Source organism: Sorex fumeus, unplaced genomic scaffold (assembly GCF_029834395.1).
Source record: "Sorex fumeus unplaced genomic scaffold, SorFum_2.1 ptg000082l, whole genome shotgun sequence".
NCBI classification, from domain to species: domain Eukaryota; kingdom Metazoa; phylum Chordata; class Mammalia; order Eulipotyphla; family Soricidae; genus Sorex; species Sorex fumeus.
Genome location: NW_026606139.1, coordinates 776,101 through 792,391, shown reverse-complemented (window position 1 = coordinate 792,391; position 16,291 = coordinate 776,101). Strand labels below are relative to the sequence as shown.

Here is a 16,291-nt window from a genome sequence, read left to right as displayed (position 1 = left end):
AGCGTCTGCAGGTCACCAGTTCATAACAGAACGCAGACCCCAGCCCCTACAGCTGCTTCCAGCTGCTTCATTAGCATATGTAAATCTGGCCCTAACAGACAGCTCAGCCCCCTACACTCTATGCTGCCCCTGGCCCTCATCCGCAGGCATCTCCTTCCATTTCAACGAGGCTGGCAAAGGCCGGAGAGACAGTACAGCAGGTAGGGCCCTGGCCTTGCTCATGGCCAACCTGGGTTGGATCCCTGATAACCCACAAGGTCCCCCGAGTCCTGCCAGGAGTCCTGTGACCCTTGGGCACAGAGGCAAGAGTAAGCCCTGAGCATAGTGGGTGTGGCCTCCAACACAACAAAAACTCGACTGGCAGGGCCTGAGAGAGACCACTTGGAAGAACCAGCCTCAAAAATAAATAATGGGGACGGAGGAGAACAAAGAGGCAGTACAAAGGTTAAGGCATGTGCCTGCATGCAGCTCAGGCCAGCCCAAATCCCAGCACTGCTCAAGGCCCCTGAACACCACGAGGTGTGACCTGAGCACCGGCAGATGTGGTACAGAAACAGAATGCTGTTCTGAAGCTGCCTCAGCAGCTCGGAGACATGCGTCCTTCTGAGGGACAGTCTCCACACAGCAGCACTCCTCCGCCTTTTGGCTACGATCAAGTGCAGGGTATTCACGCAGCAACAGGTCAAGTGCCAGCTGCCTCTTTCAACTCTTTCTGACTCATTTTTACCTCGTGTATGGAGACATTGACTCCCTGGGGCTAGACAAGACAGCACAGCGGGGAGGGCACTTGCCTTGCACGTGGCTGATCTGGGTTCAATCTCTGGCATCCCATATGGTCCCCCGAGTTCCTGAATGCAGAGCCAGGAGTGACCCCCTGAGTACTACTGGGTGTGACCCGAAAACTTAAAAATAAAACAACAAAAAAAAAAAACCAAAGAGAGACACCATATACTCCCAGCGATTTCCAACAGCTATTTGTGAAAATATCAATTTAGAGGAAACACAACCACTAAGAATCAGACTCCCCAGTACTTCCCATATCAGCTTCAGACAACCATCAGACAAAGAACCAGAAGGAGCCCTTACCATGCGTGTATACATGAGCGCTCTCGCTCTCTCTCTCTCTCTCTCTCTCTCTCTCTCTCTCTCTCTCTCTCTCTCACACACACACACACACACACACACACACACACACACAGGACCTGAAACTACTCCTGCTCAATGCGTGACCCCTTCAAGCTATAGCCAAGAGATCATGCAAAGGTCAGAGCCACTCAACAAAACCTTCGACTCAAACCCAACACCAGCCACGGGGGTGAATCCAAGCCAATGCAAGGGGGGGGGGGGGGGAGCGGACAGGCACCCGGTGGGAGGCAGGGACTGGAAAAGCTGGAGTCCGAGTCTGGGTTAGAAAGACTGGGCAGCGGAAGCTCCCTTTGGGGAAATAAAGTAGAATGAAAAAGCTAAGAAGTCACGGAAAATAGGGAGGCGAATAAGCGATGCGTCGAAGAAAGCCAACCTCCATCCCTCCATCTCAAGCCTGAGGCCCGAGATGATCAGGGAGGGGGAAGGACACCCGGGAACCAAAGAGAACAACCGCTCAGAGGACGCGCACGAGTGGCGCGGGCTGCCAGTGTTCTGCACATGTTCACTCCCGCTGGGCTTTTCCCCGGCATGCAGTTTCCACAAAATGCCGACTTTCTCGGCATGCGCCCCGGAAGCGGTCCCCGACGAGGGCCCCCTCTCTGAAGAATCGGAGGGCACCGCAGCTGCCCGCACCCTGGGATCGGTCTGCGGGGCTTCCCCCAGGCACTTACTGGAGTCCTCCCACTGGAGCAGATGCAGCTTCCACGCCGAATAGTAAAGAAATCCCAGGACGAGGAAAAGGCAGAGGGCTAGCAGCAGGTTGCGCACAAACACGAGGAGCCCCATCTTCACATGGTCTCCGGCCCCCTACATGACCTGCGAGAGCAAAAACACACAGTGAGGCCTTCAAAGACAAAGCAAGCGCTCCTCGGAGCAGAAGACTGGACCTCAAAGCAACTGTGTCCAGAGCCTTTCCAAGTGAAGAACCAGCAAGAGTGCCCAGGAGCTCCCGGCAGGGACCCTCCACCTGTCCGCCCTGGCCTGCCAGCAGCCCCGGGGGAAGTCAGCTCAGCCTGCGTCGTCAGCGGCCAAGGCTCCCCAGGAAATGTTGCCAGCTGCCCTTCCCCCACTCCCTTAGCCCCTGCCCTCAGTGGAGCCCCACGGCCCTGCCCTGCCACGTGGCTGCCCACTCCCCAGCCCCTTTTTTCACGTAACACAAGGAGTTCGTTACTGACACAGAAGCTGATGGGACTGGCCCCGTTTTCTCCTGCTGCTGTCACAGAGCGCCACAATCACGGCGACTGGACACGGGTGATTAACTCCCATCTGCTGAGGCCCTGCAGGCCCACCTCTCGGCCACGGTCAGCAGGGCTCAAGTCCCTTCGCAAGACTCTGCCGACGAATCCACCCCTGGACCATGCCCGTGTCCTGCAGCTACGTTTTTCTCGCCAGCCTTTGCTCCTGATGCCCGGGCGCGTCTGCTTCGAGACCCGCGTCCCTCCCACTCGGCAGCTCTCCAACTTCTCCTTCCCGCACACTTTGTTTGGTTTTGCTCCCCAACAGAACCTCTCTGCTCCTGACGTTCAGGGTCATGTAAGTGGAGCAGGCTGGGCAGCCAGGACGGTCCCTCACACTAAGGGCTCAGCGTGAGCTCATCGGGAATGTCCCTTGTGCATGTAAGGTGACGCCACTACATATCCCAAGGATTTGGGATAAACACCCCTGGGGAGGCCACTCTGCCTGGAACACCTTCACTCGCGTCTCACTTCCTTTAAAATAAAGGGACGGTTCCTCGAACCGTGCAGCTTCTGACTGTCTTATTTACTCTGCAGCCATTTCTTGCTTCTGCCAGCCTCAACTGTGTCTATGCCTACGCAGTCTGCCATTAGTCAACAAATGTGGCTTCTGCATTCTCTCTCGGGGCCCGCCGGAGATCTGGGTCTTGTCCACCAGATCCCCGGGGCAGAGGCACCACAACCCCCACGCACAGAATCACGAGGAGCCCCTGAGCACCGCCAGGTGCAGCCCAACACCCCCTCCAATAAAAACAAAGAAGAAAGAAGGATGATGGAGACAGTTAACGGTTGATGTGGTTACTTTGAGGGAAAGGGGTGGATCACAAGAAGCACTTTTTCCTTTATACACTTCTAGAACTTATTTGTTGTAAGTCACATTTATTGCCTCTAGTTTTTTAATTAAAAAAAAACACCGAGGGGATGGGAGGGATACTGGGATCATTGGTGGTGGAGAATGGGCACTGGGGGAGGGATGGGTACTCGAGCACTGTATGACTGAAAGGGAAGCACCAAAGTTTGTAAGTTTGTAACTGTATCTCACGGTGATTTATTTAAAAAAAATGTAGCAATGTAAGCTGGTAGACTCTCTCAAAGCAATTTGGACATATGGATCGAAATTTACAACATTCATATGCTAAGCCATACTTTTTAATATCTGAACTTTCCTCCCCGTTTTTTGGCCTTGTGGTGCTCAGAGGATACTCCCGACAGAGCTTGGGGGACTCGGCAGTACCCAGAACTAAACCCAGGCAAAGCCCACGGCCCAGCCTGGTGAACTCTCTCTACCCCTGCTATAACTTGTTCTTAAAGTAACACTCCAACAAATATTTTAAAAGATATTTACATCAATGTTTTGTTTTGTTGGCTTTTTGGGTCACACTCGGCAATGCTCACCTCTACTCCTGGCTCTGCACTCAGGAATTACTCCTGGTGGTGCTCAGGGGACCACTTGGGGTACTGGCAATCAAACCCAGGTCAGATGCGTGCAAGGCAAACGCCCTACCCTTTGTGTTACTGCTCCGGCCCCTACATCAATGTTATTAGCACCACTGATTCTAAGAATCAAACACTGGAAACAATATTAGTGTCCCTCCACAGGGAACCAGAGAAATAAATCAATGCGTATCTACAGTGAAATCTGTGTCAGCTGGAGTCTCTCACACAACAGATGGCACACACAATGCAGTTACACGAAGGAAGTTCAAAGGGGGCGTTCTTCACTGGTGGTGGGAAATGTACACCGGTGAAGGAACGGGTGCTGGAATGCTGTATGACTGAAACCCAATCCTGAACAACTCGGTTACTGTGTATCTCACGGTGATTCAATAAATAATCACTGTCACTGTCCTCCCGTTGTTCACTGATTTGCTCGAGCAGGCCCAGAAACGTCTCCATTGTGTCAACTGTTACCAATAAATAATAAAATAAACTTCCTTTTTTCAAAGAGGTTCCAGTAAGCTGCTTGAGGAGGGTCAAGGAGACACTCAGGGACTCGCCAGAGCACAGAGCTCCTCCCACGGCCGGGAAGGGCACGGCGAAACGTGGCTGTTTCTTGAACCAAGTAGGCGCTGGCCAGAGACAGTGGGGAGCCAACAGGAGAGGGGTGGGGGACACAGAGAAACACAAGCAGCCACGAGGGCCATGGCAGGGGGGCTCCCTGCTGACCCCGCTACCCAGCTGGTTCACAACTGGAAGAAAAAGGACCAGGATGCCCGGGTGTCGCACTTAGTGTGAATCAGTTGCTGGGCACAGAGGAATGCAGATCACTGAGGACGGAGAACAATGATTCTATAATTCGATGCACCCACAGGGAAGTCCTGTGAGTGAGAAAGAAATCTAAGACTCGCATTCCCAGCAGCACAAAGGACTACGTGTCCTGTTGAAGACAGCGAAAATGTAAGGTTTACGCATCCTGTCCACAGAAAGCAGGATGGTTATGGTCTGGTTCTGTTTATATGGTCCCAGAGATCAAACACGGGCCTCATGCTGTGGGAAGCCAAGAGCCCTCTCATAGACCCTGGCCATGGTTCCCACGTTAGGAACTGCTTGGGACAGACATTGGTGACAGTCTCCCAGGGCTTCCTGACCTCAGTGGATGCCTGATCTATAGCAAATAACATCAGGCTGACAGTTATCTTATCTGGCCTTATCTATAATAACCTCCAGGATGCATCTACTGCCCTAAGACCCTTTGATATACAAATGTAAAGCTCAGGATGCACCTACTGCCACAAGACCCTTCGATGTACAAAAGTCTACCTTGAATGTTAGGTAAAGCTCTTGTTGCTGACCTTACCATATATGGTTATATTGCCTCTGCTCCTGACTGAGCTGCCCGGACCCTATATAAACAGCCTGTATCCCTCAATAAAGCCTGTCCCTTTTTCTCTCTATTTCTAAACTGTACTCTGTCTCTTGTGTCTCGTGTTCATTCGGTTGGTCCTTCCTTGCACCATCGGATCAATCCTCGGGCCACCTCCCCAGGCCGGAGAGTGGTTACCGGGGCCCCCTGCATCGTGCAATGAATGGTTGAACTTTACCACTGATCCACACCCCCAACAAAGTGTGTATTCCTTATTTAAACTATTTTTTTTCAATAACTTTAATGAGGGGCAGGGGCTGGAGCAATAGCACAGCAGTAGGGCATTTGCCTTGCACGCAGCCAGTCCGGCCGAGCCGGGTTCAATTCCTCCACCCCTGTCGGACAGCCCGGCAAGCTACTGAGAGTATCTTGCCTGCACAGCAAAGCCTGGCAAGCCACCCGTGACGTATTCGATATGCCAAAACACAGTAACAGGTCTCACAATGGAGATGTTACTGGGCCCGATGGAGCAAATCGATGAACAATGGGAGGACAGGACAGGACAGGAATGAGGGGCTGGAGTCATAGTACCATGGATAGGGCACTTGTCTTGCAAGCGGCTGACCCGGGTCAGTCCCCAGCATCTCATATAGTTTTCCAAGCATTGCCAGGAGCGATTTCAGAGTGCAGAGCCAGGAATAATCCCTGAGCCTTGCCAAAAAAAAAAAAAAAAAACCACTAACAGTAACAGTAACAAAACAAAATGTTAATTAAATAATGTAACTTTCACGATTTGCCACTGGTTTGCATACCACAAAGTTTCACAGCTAAGTAGATAAGCCAGGCTCACACCGATCTGATCAGGGCCTACTGCCACCACACTCAACGGTACATGCTAGTTAGTAGATACTCGTGTGGTGTTCTAGAAGACTGGAAGTACTCCAGATGTACCTCAAAGGGGGCTGAGTAAACTGGCAGATCCATGTCATGCAAGGCTGTGCAGGCCCCCCTTTCTTCCTTTCTGAGTTTGTGTCTGTTTTGCTTTGGAGCCCATCAACAGTGCTCAGGCTTACTCCTGCCTCTGAGCTCAGGGATCACTCCTGGCAGACTCAGAGGACCCTCTGGGGTGCTGGGGATGGAACTCAGGTCAGCCGCATGCAAGGCAAGTGCCTTATCCACTACACTCTCTTTGGCCTTCTGAAGTTTTTGATCAAAAGTCACTAGGGCTGGGACCAAGCAATCGTGCACATACAACTGGAGTAAAGGGGGAAGGGGCCTCAGTCTGTCAGGCGAGGGCATTAGGGTGGGAACCGACCAAATCAGGAGATGTACCGAGGAGACCGATTACTCGGTGACAGAGAGGGAAAGTACAGATAAAGAAATGGGAAAACAATAAATAGTTTGATCTGTATTGGAATTAGAGGTATCGATGTGAACCGATGGACTTCATGACCTAAAACGCCAAACGTATAAAGACAAAGACAGGGCTGAAGAGAGAGTACAGCGGGTAAGGCACTTGCCTCGCACGCCGGCTGGCCCAGGTCTGAGCCCAGCACCAAGTCAACACCACCAGCAGCAGCCCAGAGCACAGAGGCAGGAACAAGCCCTGAGCACAAACAGATGCACCCCAAGCCCCCAATACACATGTACAGACGTGGGTAGTGCGTGTTTGCCTTTGCCTGCACAGGGACGCCCTGGCTCTGTCGGGCGGCAGGAGCTGGAGGAGACACACTCCGGCAGCTCTGGGCTCATCCAGCCACTACAACCCCATTGCTCAATCACCAAGGCTCCAGGGGGACGGACGCTGGCCCTGGGCAGCGGTAAAAAGGCACAGGATGGGCCTGGATTATCCTGCTACGACTGGAAGGAGAACGCCCCAAGAGTGAGGACACATCGAAATAAAGAAGCCAGCTGGAGTGACTAACAGGTTAGCCACAGCTGGAGCAACTGAGCATCAAGATAGAGTCTGCCGATGAGTGAGTCTGCCGATGAGTAGAATCCACTGAATGATAGTCCATAAATTAGAGGAGAAAGCGATCCACCAGAGTGGACTGTCAAATGTACAATATGAAGGAATAATGCCATTGGAGGAAAAAATGGCTTGTGTTTTGTTTTGGTTTCAGTTTTTGTTTTTGCAGGGTTTGTTTTTGGTTTTTTGTTTGGTTTTGGGGCCACACTGGCAGTGTTCAGTGTTTATTCCTGGCTTCGCACTTCTGATGGGCTTGAAGAACCACATGTGGTGCTGGGGACCGAGGCCAGGTCAATTGTGTGGAAGGCAAGCACCGTATCTACTGGACGACCACCCTGACCCCCTTAAAACCTTTGGGACTTGGGTTTGAGGGTGTTTTTATTTGTTGGTTTGGTGTGGGTTTGGGTCCGTACGTGGCAGTGCTCAGAACTTTCTCCAAGGCGCTTTCCTGAAGGCTCTGCATTCAGGAAGGTGCTTGTTTAAATATATTTCTAGGGCTGGAGCAATGGCACAGCGGGTAGCGCGTTTGCCTGGCACGCTGCCGACCCGGGTTCGATTCCCAGCATCCCATATGGTCCCCTGAGCACCGCCAGGAGTAATTCCTGAGTGCAGGGCCAGGAGTAACCCCTGGGCATCGCCGGGCGTAACCCCCCCCCCCAAAATAAATAAATAAATAAATAGATTTCTAATTACATGTCCCCTCTAGAAATAATTTTTATATTTCAAAAAGATATGCTAGAGATAGAACGTGTGCATTTACCTGCACAGCACAGAAATTTCTTTTCTGTTCATTTTTGTTTTCGGGCTACTCCTGGCTCTGCACTCAGGGATCACTCCTAGGGCCACGAGGTGCCAGAGACTGAACCAGGGGTGTGAGCAAGGCAAGTGTCCTGCCTGCTGGACTCCCCCCCCCCCAGCCCCTTGCTCAGACTTGAACAGCTTGGGGGGACTGCCTGAGGTTTTCTTATGTCCTCATCACAAATACCTTCCAGGCAATTCTGCCTGCTTCCCATAACGTCTTTTCCATCATAAAGCTGACGCCCCTGAGGTTCAAGAGACCCCCCTCCTGCACTACAGTGTCTCGATCTGTGCTTCACAGTTGCCCGGGTCTCCCCACAAACCTGCAGGCCTCTGCTCTGCCTCAGCAAAGACAGCATGTCAGGTGCCACCGTCAGAAGCCACCATCAGTGCCTCCACTCCCAGTGAATCTCTCTCCACAGACCACGGCTCGTTGGGGCCTCGGGTTCACCGCTTCAATCTCCCAGCACCCTTCGATACTGCCATCCCCACTGCCACTGTCCTATCAGAGGCCACGGAATCTTGTGTTTGACCACAGCAGCTGCCAAGGCAGTGTCCCACGGCATCCCGGATCCTCTCTAGTCCGTTTTCCACACAGCAGCGGATGCAATGCCTCAGTCCTGGGCGGGACTCTCCTCGGAGGCCCTGCGCTCCCACTGGCCTGGAAGACACAGACTACCGCCACAGCCCCCACGTGTCTCTCGGCCTCTCTCAGCACCTCCTACCCCTTACCACTTTTTTTTTTTTCCCTGCTTTTTGGGTCCCACCCGGCGATGCTCAGGGGTTCCTCCTAGCTCTGCACTCAGGAATCACTCCTGGCGGTGCTCAGGGGACCATATGGGATGCTGGGAATCGAACCTGGGTCAGCCGCGTGCAAGGCAGACGCCCTACCCGCTGTGCTATCGCTTCAGCACCCCCTGACCACTTCTTTCCATGTTTTTCTTTACGGGGATGTGGGGCGTGGGAGGGCAGCCACTGCTGGCACGAGCCTGACATCTGAGGGCTCAGGTCAGGCAGCAGCACAGAGCTCAGAGCCCACAGGCATGGGGGCCACACCCAGCAGTGCTCAGGAGCCCAGGAGGGATGGAGGCAGGGCCTCCCACAGGCTAGGCATGTACTCTACCACTTGACCCTGCCCTTCTTTCAGCATGTGAACCTTCCTGCTCAGACTCAGGGCACCACTAAGCAGATTGAAGCAGCTAATTAACGTGCACGGTACTTTGGGGCTGGAGAGACAGTACAGAGGAGAGGGAGCTGCCTTGCACACAGTCAACCTGGGCTCAATCCCTGCATCCCATTTGGTGCCCTGAGCCTGCCAGGAGTAATTCCTGAGTGCAGAGCTCGGAATAACCCCTGAGCATTGCTAGTCATGCCCCTATGCCCCTCCACGGTCACGGTCACGGTCCTCCCGTTGTTCATCAATTTTCTCAAGCGGGCCCAGTTACATCTCCATCGTGAGACTTGTTACTGTGTCTGGCATATCAAATACATCACTGGTAGCTTGCCAGGCTTTGCCGTGCGGGTGAGATACTCTCAGTAGCTTCCGTGCTCTCCGAGAGGGGCGGAGGAATCGAACTCGGGTTGGCCATGTTGGCTGCATGCAAGGCAAACGCCCTACCCGCTGTGCTATCGCTCTAGCCCATGCCCCTCCAAAAAAAGAAAAAAATATATATACACATATGCATTATATTTCATGATTTTATGCAATATTGCAGACTTGCCATAGTCTGCAGTATTACATAAAATTAGTATTACCAGTATTGAACAATCCTTTGAGGTTACTGTTCCCTTTACACAGAGGAGAAACCTTGGTACTGAAAACGGTAAATTATCTTACCTAAGATCACAGAGCTAGGGGCTGGAGAGATTAGTACTGGAGGTCAGAGCTCTCGCTATGCATGCAGCCAATCCCTGTTCAACCCCTGGCACCAACAGGAGCGATCCCTGAGCAGAGCCAGGAGAAAGCCCTGAGCACCTCAAGCACAGCCCAATCCCCTCCCTCTCCCTCTCAAAAAGACAAAGGGGTGGGCAGTAGGCGGAAGCCGAACCAGACCCAAACTGAAATAGAGCCAAGACTGGGAAGGACCAAAGGGAAGCATAGCAAAGAAAGACAATATGAGAAAAATAAAATTGTTCCCACCAGAGAAAGACCATTAAAAATAATTTCTGAGACCCACCCTCGCTAAATTGATACCTTCAAATGAGAGCCCACTAAGAGCAGAAACTAAAGAACTTGGGGACAAAACAGAAACAGAAGAGGGGCTGCAGAGACAGCGGAGTGGGTAGGGAGCTTGCCTTGCACACTGTCAACCCGGGTTCAATTCCTGGCACCCGTACGGTCCAGAATAAAACTCAACGACAGAGGGGCTTCTTTGCATGTCAGAGGTCCTGAGTTCGATGACCAGCAACACTTCTACCCTCTCCTACACCCACACACAAATGCAAGCAGTAAAAAAACATAGATCTGGAAAAGGAGCACTGTAGCACTGTCCTCCCGTCGTTCATCGATTTGCTCGAGCGGAAAAACGACACATCACAAAAATGAAAGCCCTTCAGGACTAAAGCAATAGTACAGCACTTGCCTTGCATGCAGTTGACCAGGATTTAATTCCAGGCATTCCATATGGACCCCAAGCACCATCAGGAGTAAGTCCTGAGTACAGACCCAAGAGTAATCCGAGTACTGCTGAATGTGATCCAAAAATTTTAAAAATAAAGGAAAAAAGAAAAAGGAAAGAAGAAAGGCAGGCAGGCAGGACGGAAGGAAGGCAAGGCAGGCGGGCACACAGACAGTAGGCTGGCAAGCCAGCCAGCCTTCAACGGTAGACATTACTAGAAGTACAGTAAAGTAAAGTAAAAGTAAAGGCCCTCCCGTTGATCGTCGATTTGCTCGAGCGGGCCCAGTAACGTCTCCATTGGAGACTTTGTTGTTACTGTGTCTGGCATATCCAATACTCTCGGTAGCTTGCCGGGCTCTCCGAGAGGGGCGGAGGAATCGAACTCGGGTCGGCCATGTTGGCCGCTTGTAAGGCGAACGCCCTACCCGCTGTGCTATCGCTCCAGCCTAGAAGTACAGTAAGAGCCATAAAAACCATTCTGGGTAAAAAGTCATCAAACGACAGACACTGCAACGGGTAGGGATCTTGCTATTCAACAGCAGAACTGTGTTCAATCCCCAGCACCACGTACAGCCCCTCAAACACTGCCAGGAGTCAGTCCTGAGCATTGCCAGATGTGCACCTCCCACCTCAAAACAAATAAATAAATGCACTGCACTGTAGCACTGTCCTCCCGTTGTTCATCAATTTGCTTGAGCGGGTACTAGTAATGTCTCCATTGTGAGACTTGCTGTGACTGTCTTTAGCATATCGAATACGCCTTGCCAGGCTCTGCTGTGCGGGCGGGATACTCTTGGTGGCTTGCCGGGCTTTCCCAGAGGGACGGAAGAATCGAACCCGGGCCAGCCTTTGCAAGGCAAAATAAATATTTTATTAATTTAATAAAATATTTTAATAATTTTAAACATTATTTTGGGCTCCAGCCCCAAATAAATAAATAAGATAAAGAGCCAGGGAGATAGTTCAGCCGGCTAGAATACATGCTTTGCATGCAGGAGGCGTGAGTTCCATGCCCAGCATTGCAGGGGCCCTAAGCACTGCTGGGAGCAACCCTGCCCACATCTATCCCGATGCTGGGAGTAGCGCTCAACATCAAGAAATGTGGCAAAAAAAAAATTGTAAAGGAAGTTAACACTTAAAAATTAAAAAGAGGGGCCAGAGCAATAATATAGTAAGGTTGCTTGTCTTGCATGCGGCCGACCTGGGTTTGATCCCTGGCATTCCATATGGTCCCACAAGCACTGCCACGAGTAAACCCTGAGTGCAGAGCCAGGACTAACCCCTAAGCATTACCAGGTGTCCCCCCCAAAACAAACAAACAAACGAAAAGTTTCAAAGAATGGGGGAAAATATTTAAAGGATCACCAAAATGAACCCACGCATCAAAAATACAAAGCAACAAAGTTCATAAAAAATTAGGATCTGGAAAGAAAGACGAACAAGAAGAGCAGGCAGGGGTAACTGGACAAAACAAAGCTGAGGCCCACGGCAGCTTTGTTCGGCTTTGCGGTGGGTGCTCAGGGCTTATCCGTGGCTCTGAACTCGGGGACCACCCCTGCCAGTCTTGGGAGGACCGATGGGCTGTCGGAGATCAAACCTGGGTTGGCTGCAAACACCCTCTCTGCTGTATGATGGTTCTGGCCCCCCGAGCCACGAGTCCCTCCTTTCCCCAAAGCACCAGCGCCCAAGTGATGGGACAAGCTGCACATCATCCAGGGAACTCAGGCCAGGAGACACCGAGATCCTGACCACCCACAATCTCTGGCTTTCAGATCGAACGCCTCCCGGCTGCAAATTCATCCTTTAGACTTGCTGTGAAAACAGATGCAGGCCGGCAAAGTGCTTTGCTTTTGCCAGCGGCAGGGTGTAAAGTTTTGGAGAGAGGAGGCAAAGGCGCTCAAACGTGTGGCTCCAGCAGCATGCGTGGAGGTTCCAGTGCCTCGGGCCAGCAATGAACAGCAAGCAGAGAGCTTCCCCGGCACCAGCAGTCTCGGGCTGGTGGGTGGCCACACGCCCCTGGTCAGACACCAGACTGCAAGAAGCTCCCGCCGTGCCCTTGACTGTGAGTCCCTCCCTGCGGTCACACGCCCAAGCGAGGCAGGTCGGAGGTGGGCTGGGCGGCTCCCTGGAGTGTTCTCAGCCCTTGGGCTATTTCTCTACCCCTGACTGCTTTCTGGTGGTTTGATTTGCATCAGATGTCCCCTGTACAATCCACCCATTTGAGGAGCACATCTCAATGGCTTGCAGCTCACAGAGTTGTGCAAACGTGACCACAATCGATCCACGCCCCTGACTGGAAAGCTTGGGGAGCTTCCCCAAGAAGTTAACACAGGGGCCAGAGAGGTAGCTCAGTGGGCGGGTCATGGATCAATCAGGGGGTCATGGATCAATCCCCACCACTGCACGGTCCTGTGAGCACCCCCAAGCTCCAAAGGGTGTGGCCCAAGGCCAAACAAAGAAGCAGCTAAACAGCTGTCCCTGTCTGGATGTCCATCCAATGAACGAAAAACAATTACCACCAAAAGCCCTCAGGGAGGGAGTGGGCTGGGGAAAGGCACTAACTAGGGCAGCAGCACAGGCTGTGCGTACTGAATGATGCCTGGGGTTCATTCCAGGGCACAGCAGGGTCCCCAAGCAATGCTGGGAGTGAACTAACACCAAACTGGAAGTGGCCCCAAGCACCGCCAAACTCCACACACGAACAAGAGAAAACACCTCGCCACTTGCGGCAAAATGGAAAGAGCTTAAGGAGCTTAGGAAAAGCAAAATAAGTTGTGAGAGAAAAGATAAGAACGGGATCATTTCACTCAGGTGCAACATAATGAAATTAATGGAAAAACAAAAATACGCCAGCAGAACTGGAGAGATAGTACAGTGGGAAAGGCGCCTGGCTGGCATGTGGCAGATCCTGATTCCATCCCAGGCACCCCTCTGCTCCAGTCCCCCGACTGCTGCCATGAGCACAGAGCCAAGAGTGGGCCCTGAGCACAGCACATGTGACCCAAAGACAAATAAATATGCTATCAAGGAAAAGATTTGGGGATGGGCAAAAGGGGTAGCAAGGGAGCAAAGAAGGGTTTGTGGCGGACTTGATCTGGTGATTTTTTTTTTTGCTTTTTTTTTTTGGGTCACACCGGCGATGCTCAGGGGTTCCTCCTGGCTCTGCACTCGGGAGTTACTCCTGGCGGTGCTCAGGGGACCATATGGGAAGCTGGGAATCGAACCCGGGTCGGCTGCGTGCAAGGCAAACGCCCTACCCGCTGTGCTCTCTCTCCAGCCCCCCTGGTGATTTATTTTTTTTTCTTTTTGGGTCACACTCAGTGATGCTCAGGGGTTACTCCTGGCTCTGCACTCAGGAATTACTCCTGGCAGTGCTTGGGGACCATATAGGATGCCGGGGATTGAACTCGGGTTGGCTGATGCAAGGCAAACGCCCTACCCACTGTACTATTGCCCCAGCCCCTTTAATCATTTATTTTTTAATTATTGGGGTTGGCAGAGGGACAAAGTCACACGGGTTCCGGGGCCGAGATCTCCAAGCCTACACGGATTTGGGCCGAGCATCCTCCACCCAGATCCTCCAAATTCCAGTAGGCAGGGGTCACACCCACCAACTGGCCCCCTGGCGCCGTGTAATCCCATCAACGGCCAAGACTCAGAGACTATAAAAACCAGCTCCCGGAAGCGACATCTTATCATCTCATTCCTACTTTGGACAAACTGGCAGGCTACCAAATGTAGCCTGCCCACACGGCAGTCTGGCAAACTCCACGTGGCGCACCCAATATGCCAAATACCAGTAACATTGATGGGTCTCATTCTCCTAACGAGCCTTGAATATAATCTCAGGGCTAGGATGAAGGAGACGTTACTGGGGCCTGCTCGAGGCAATCGACGATTAACAGGATGATTTGTGATTTGTGATTGGGGTTGGGGATACAGAGCAAAGAACTAGGGTGCACGGGGTCCTGGTGAGCCCTGCATCACTAGATAGAGCCACATGACCCGACTGGGATATACCACTTGCATCAGGCCCGTCCTGCAGGGCCAAGGACTAGCAAGAGCAGCCCCACGATCCCAAACACTGCTGGGGAGGGCCACGAACAGTGACTGCAGGAGGAGAAGACAGGGGTGGTACCACGGCCACGGCTCCCGGCAGCAGAGTAAACTGTGACGTCTCTGCCTCAGGCGGACACTTGCTACTGTCTGTCCTTCTGGTCTCTGCCATCTTCTCGGTGGTGAGGGGCAGCTCACTCACTGATCCTGACTGGCCTCTCCGTGGTGACTGCTCCCGATAAGCCCCTCTCCACGTGGCTCCTTGTTTATCCCTCCCCTTTGTCACTGGTGATGTGGCAATGGCCCAGCCTGGCCGTGGGACTCCCACATTCTCCGTTGTGCTTGTCCTGACTAGACATCAGGCCAGTGTGCCCCCGCCCCGCCCAAGATCTGTGCTCCCTTCACTGTGAAGGCAAAGGAGTCACGGGTGGGGGGCTCCCGCAGGAGAGGGTGCTGCCATAGGAAGGCAGGAAGCTTGGCAGCTGGGTACTCACTAGGAATCATGCAGATCTGCCCGTGATACAGTCCGAGATCACTTGGGGGCTGTCCAGGGCTCACAGACAGCAGAGCTGCCAAGTTCAAACAGGAGAGCTTCCTGGACCAAGCTCAGCGCATGTGGGACACTGGGCATATGTGCACTAGTGACCACCTGCTTGCAGGCAGGCATTCCCGCTGCACCACTCCTCCAGCTGCTTCTTGAAACTTCTCACTAGCTAGCTGGCTGGTACTCCAACTCCCTGCTACAGTTCATCTTATTTTGTTTCAGTTTGGTTTGGGGCCACACCAATAGTGCTCAAGACTTATCCTGGCTCTGTGCTCGGGGATCACTCCTGAAGAGTCTCCGGTGACCATATGTGGTGCTTGGGGACCAAAAATTTAGGTCAGGGGCTGGAGAGATAGCACAGCGGGTAGGGCGTCTGCCTTGCACGCAGCCGACCCGGGTTCGATTCCCAGCATCCCATATGGTCCCCTGAGCACTGCCAGGAGTAACTCCTGAGTGCAGAGCCAGGAGTAACCCCTGTGCATCGCCAGATGTGACCCAAAAAAAAATTTTTTTTTCAAAAACTTAGGTCAGCTGCATGCAAGGCAAGGGCCCCACCCACTGTACTATCACCCTCACCCCAACAGTTAATAATTCTTAAACTAAACCTTCCTTTCAAGTACCATTGAGGTACTTGCACGCACCTTAGGGTGCGGGAGACACGGGCAGCAGAGCCACCAGGGCCCACCCAGCGGACTCGGGGACCAAACCCGCAGCCCTCTGTTCACAGGCAGGGCTTGAAGACACTGAGACTCCCCAGCTTGTTTGTTGTCACTGTCGTGAGAGGACAAGATTCCAGACATAATTTTCTATTTTTAGTCTATTCTATTTGCATTTGGGATAGATAGAGGCACACCCATCGGTGCTCAGCGCTCATTCCTGGCTCCCAGTCTAGGAATCACTCCCGGAGGGATTAGGACCAGATGCAATGCCAGGAGTCCGACCGGTGTCAGCCACAGGTGAGGCGAGCACCTTGTCTAGTCTGAACCATCTCCCCGGCTCCAGACGAAATTTCCTATTTGGAAAGGTGACTCTCTGTGAGAGACGTGAAGGGGGGACTCAGAGGGCTGACGGGCAGAGAGCCTGCCTTGCAAGCTTGTCCGGTTCAAAGCCTCGTGTCCCAGA

The 16,291-nt window shown here is 52.5% G+C and overlaps 1 protein-coding gene across 4 annotated transcripts in view; it reads right to left on the bottom strand.

Annotated features, from left to right (window-relative positions):
* ST3GAL3 (ST3 beta-galactoside alpha-2,3-sialyltransferase 3) overlaps nucleotides 1-16,291 on the bottom strand; it is a 195,811-nt gene that overhangs the window by 162,858 nt on the left and 16,662 nt on the right. For all 4 annotated transcript variants that reach the window (XM_056130874.1, XM_056130872.1, XM_056130873.1 and 1 more), the window contains exon 2: nucleotides 1,818-1,962. In XM_056130874.1, coding sequence (XP_055986849.1) covers nucleotides 1,818-1,932 — 115 coding nt within the window. In that variant the 5' untranslated portion in view covers nucleotides 1,933-1,962. The remainder of the gene's footprint in view (nucleotides 1-1,817; nucleotides 1,963-16,291) is intronic.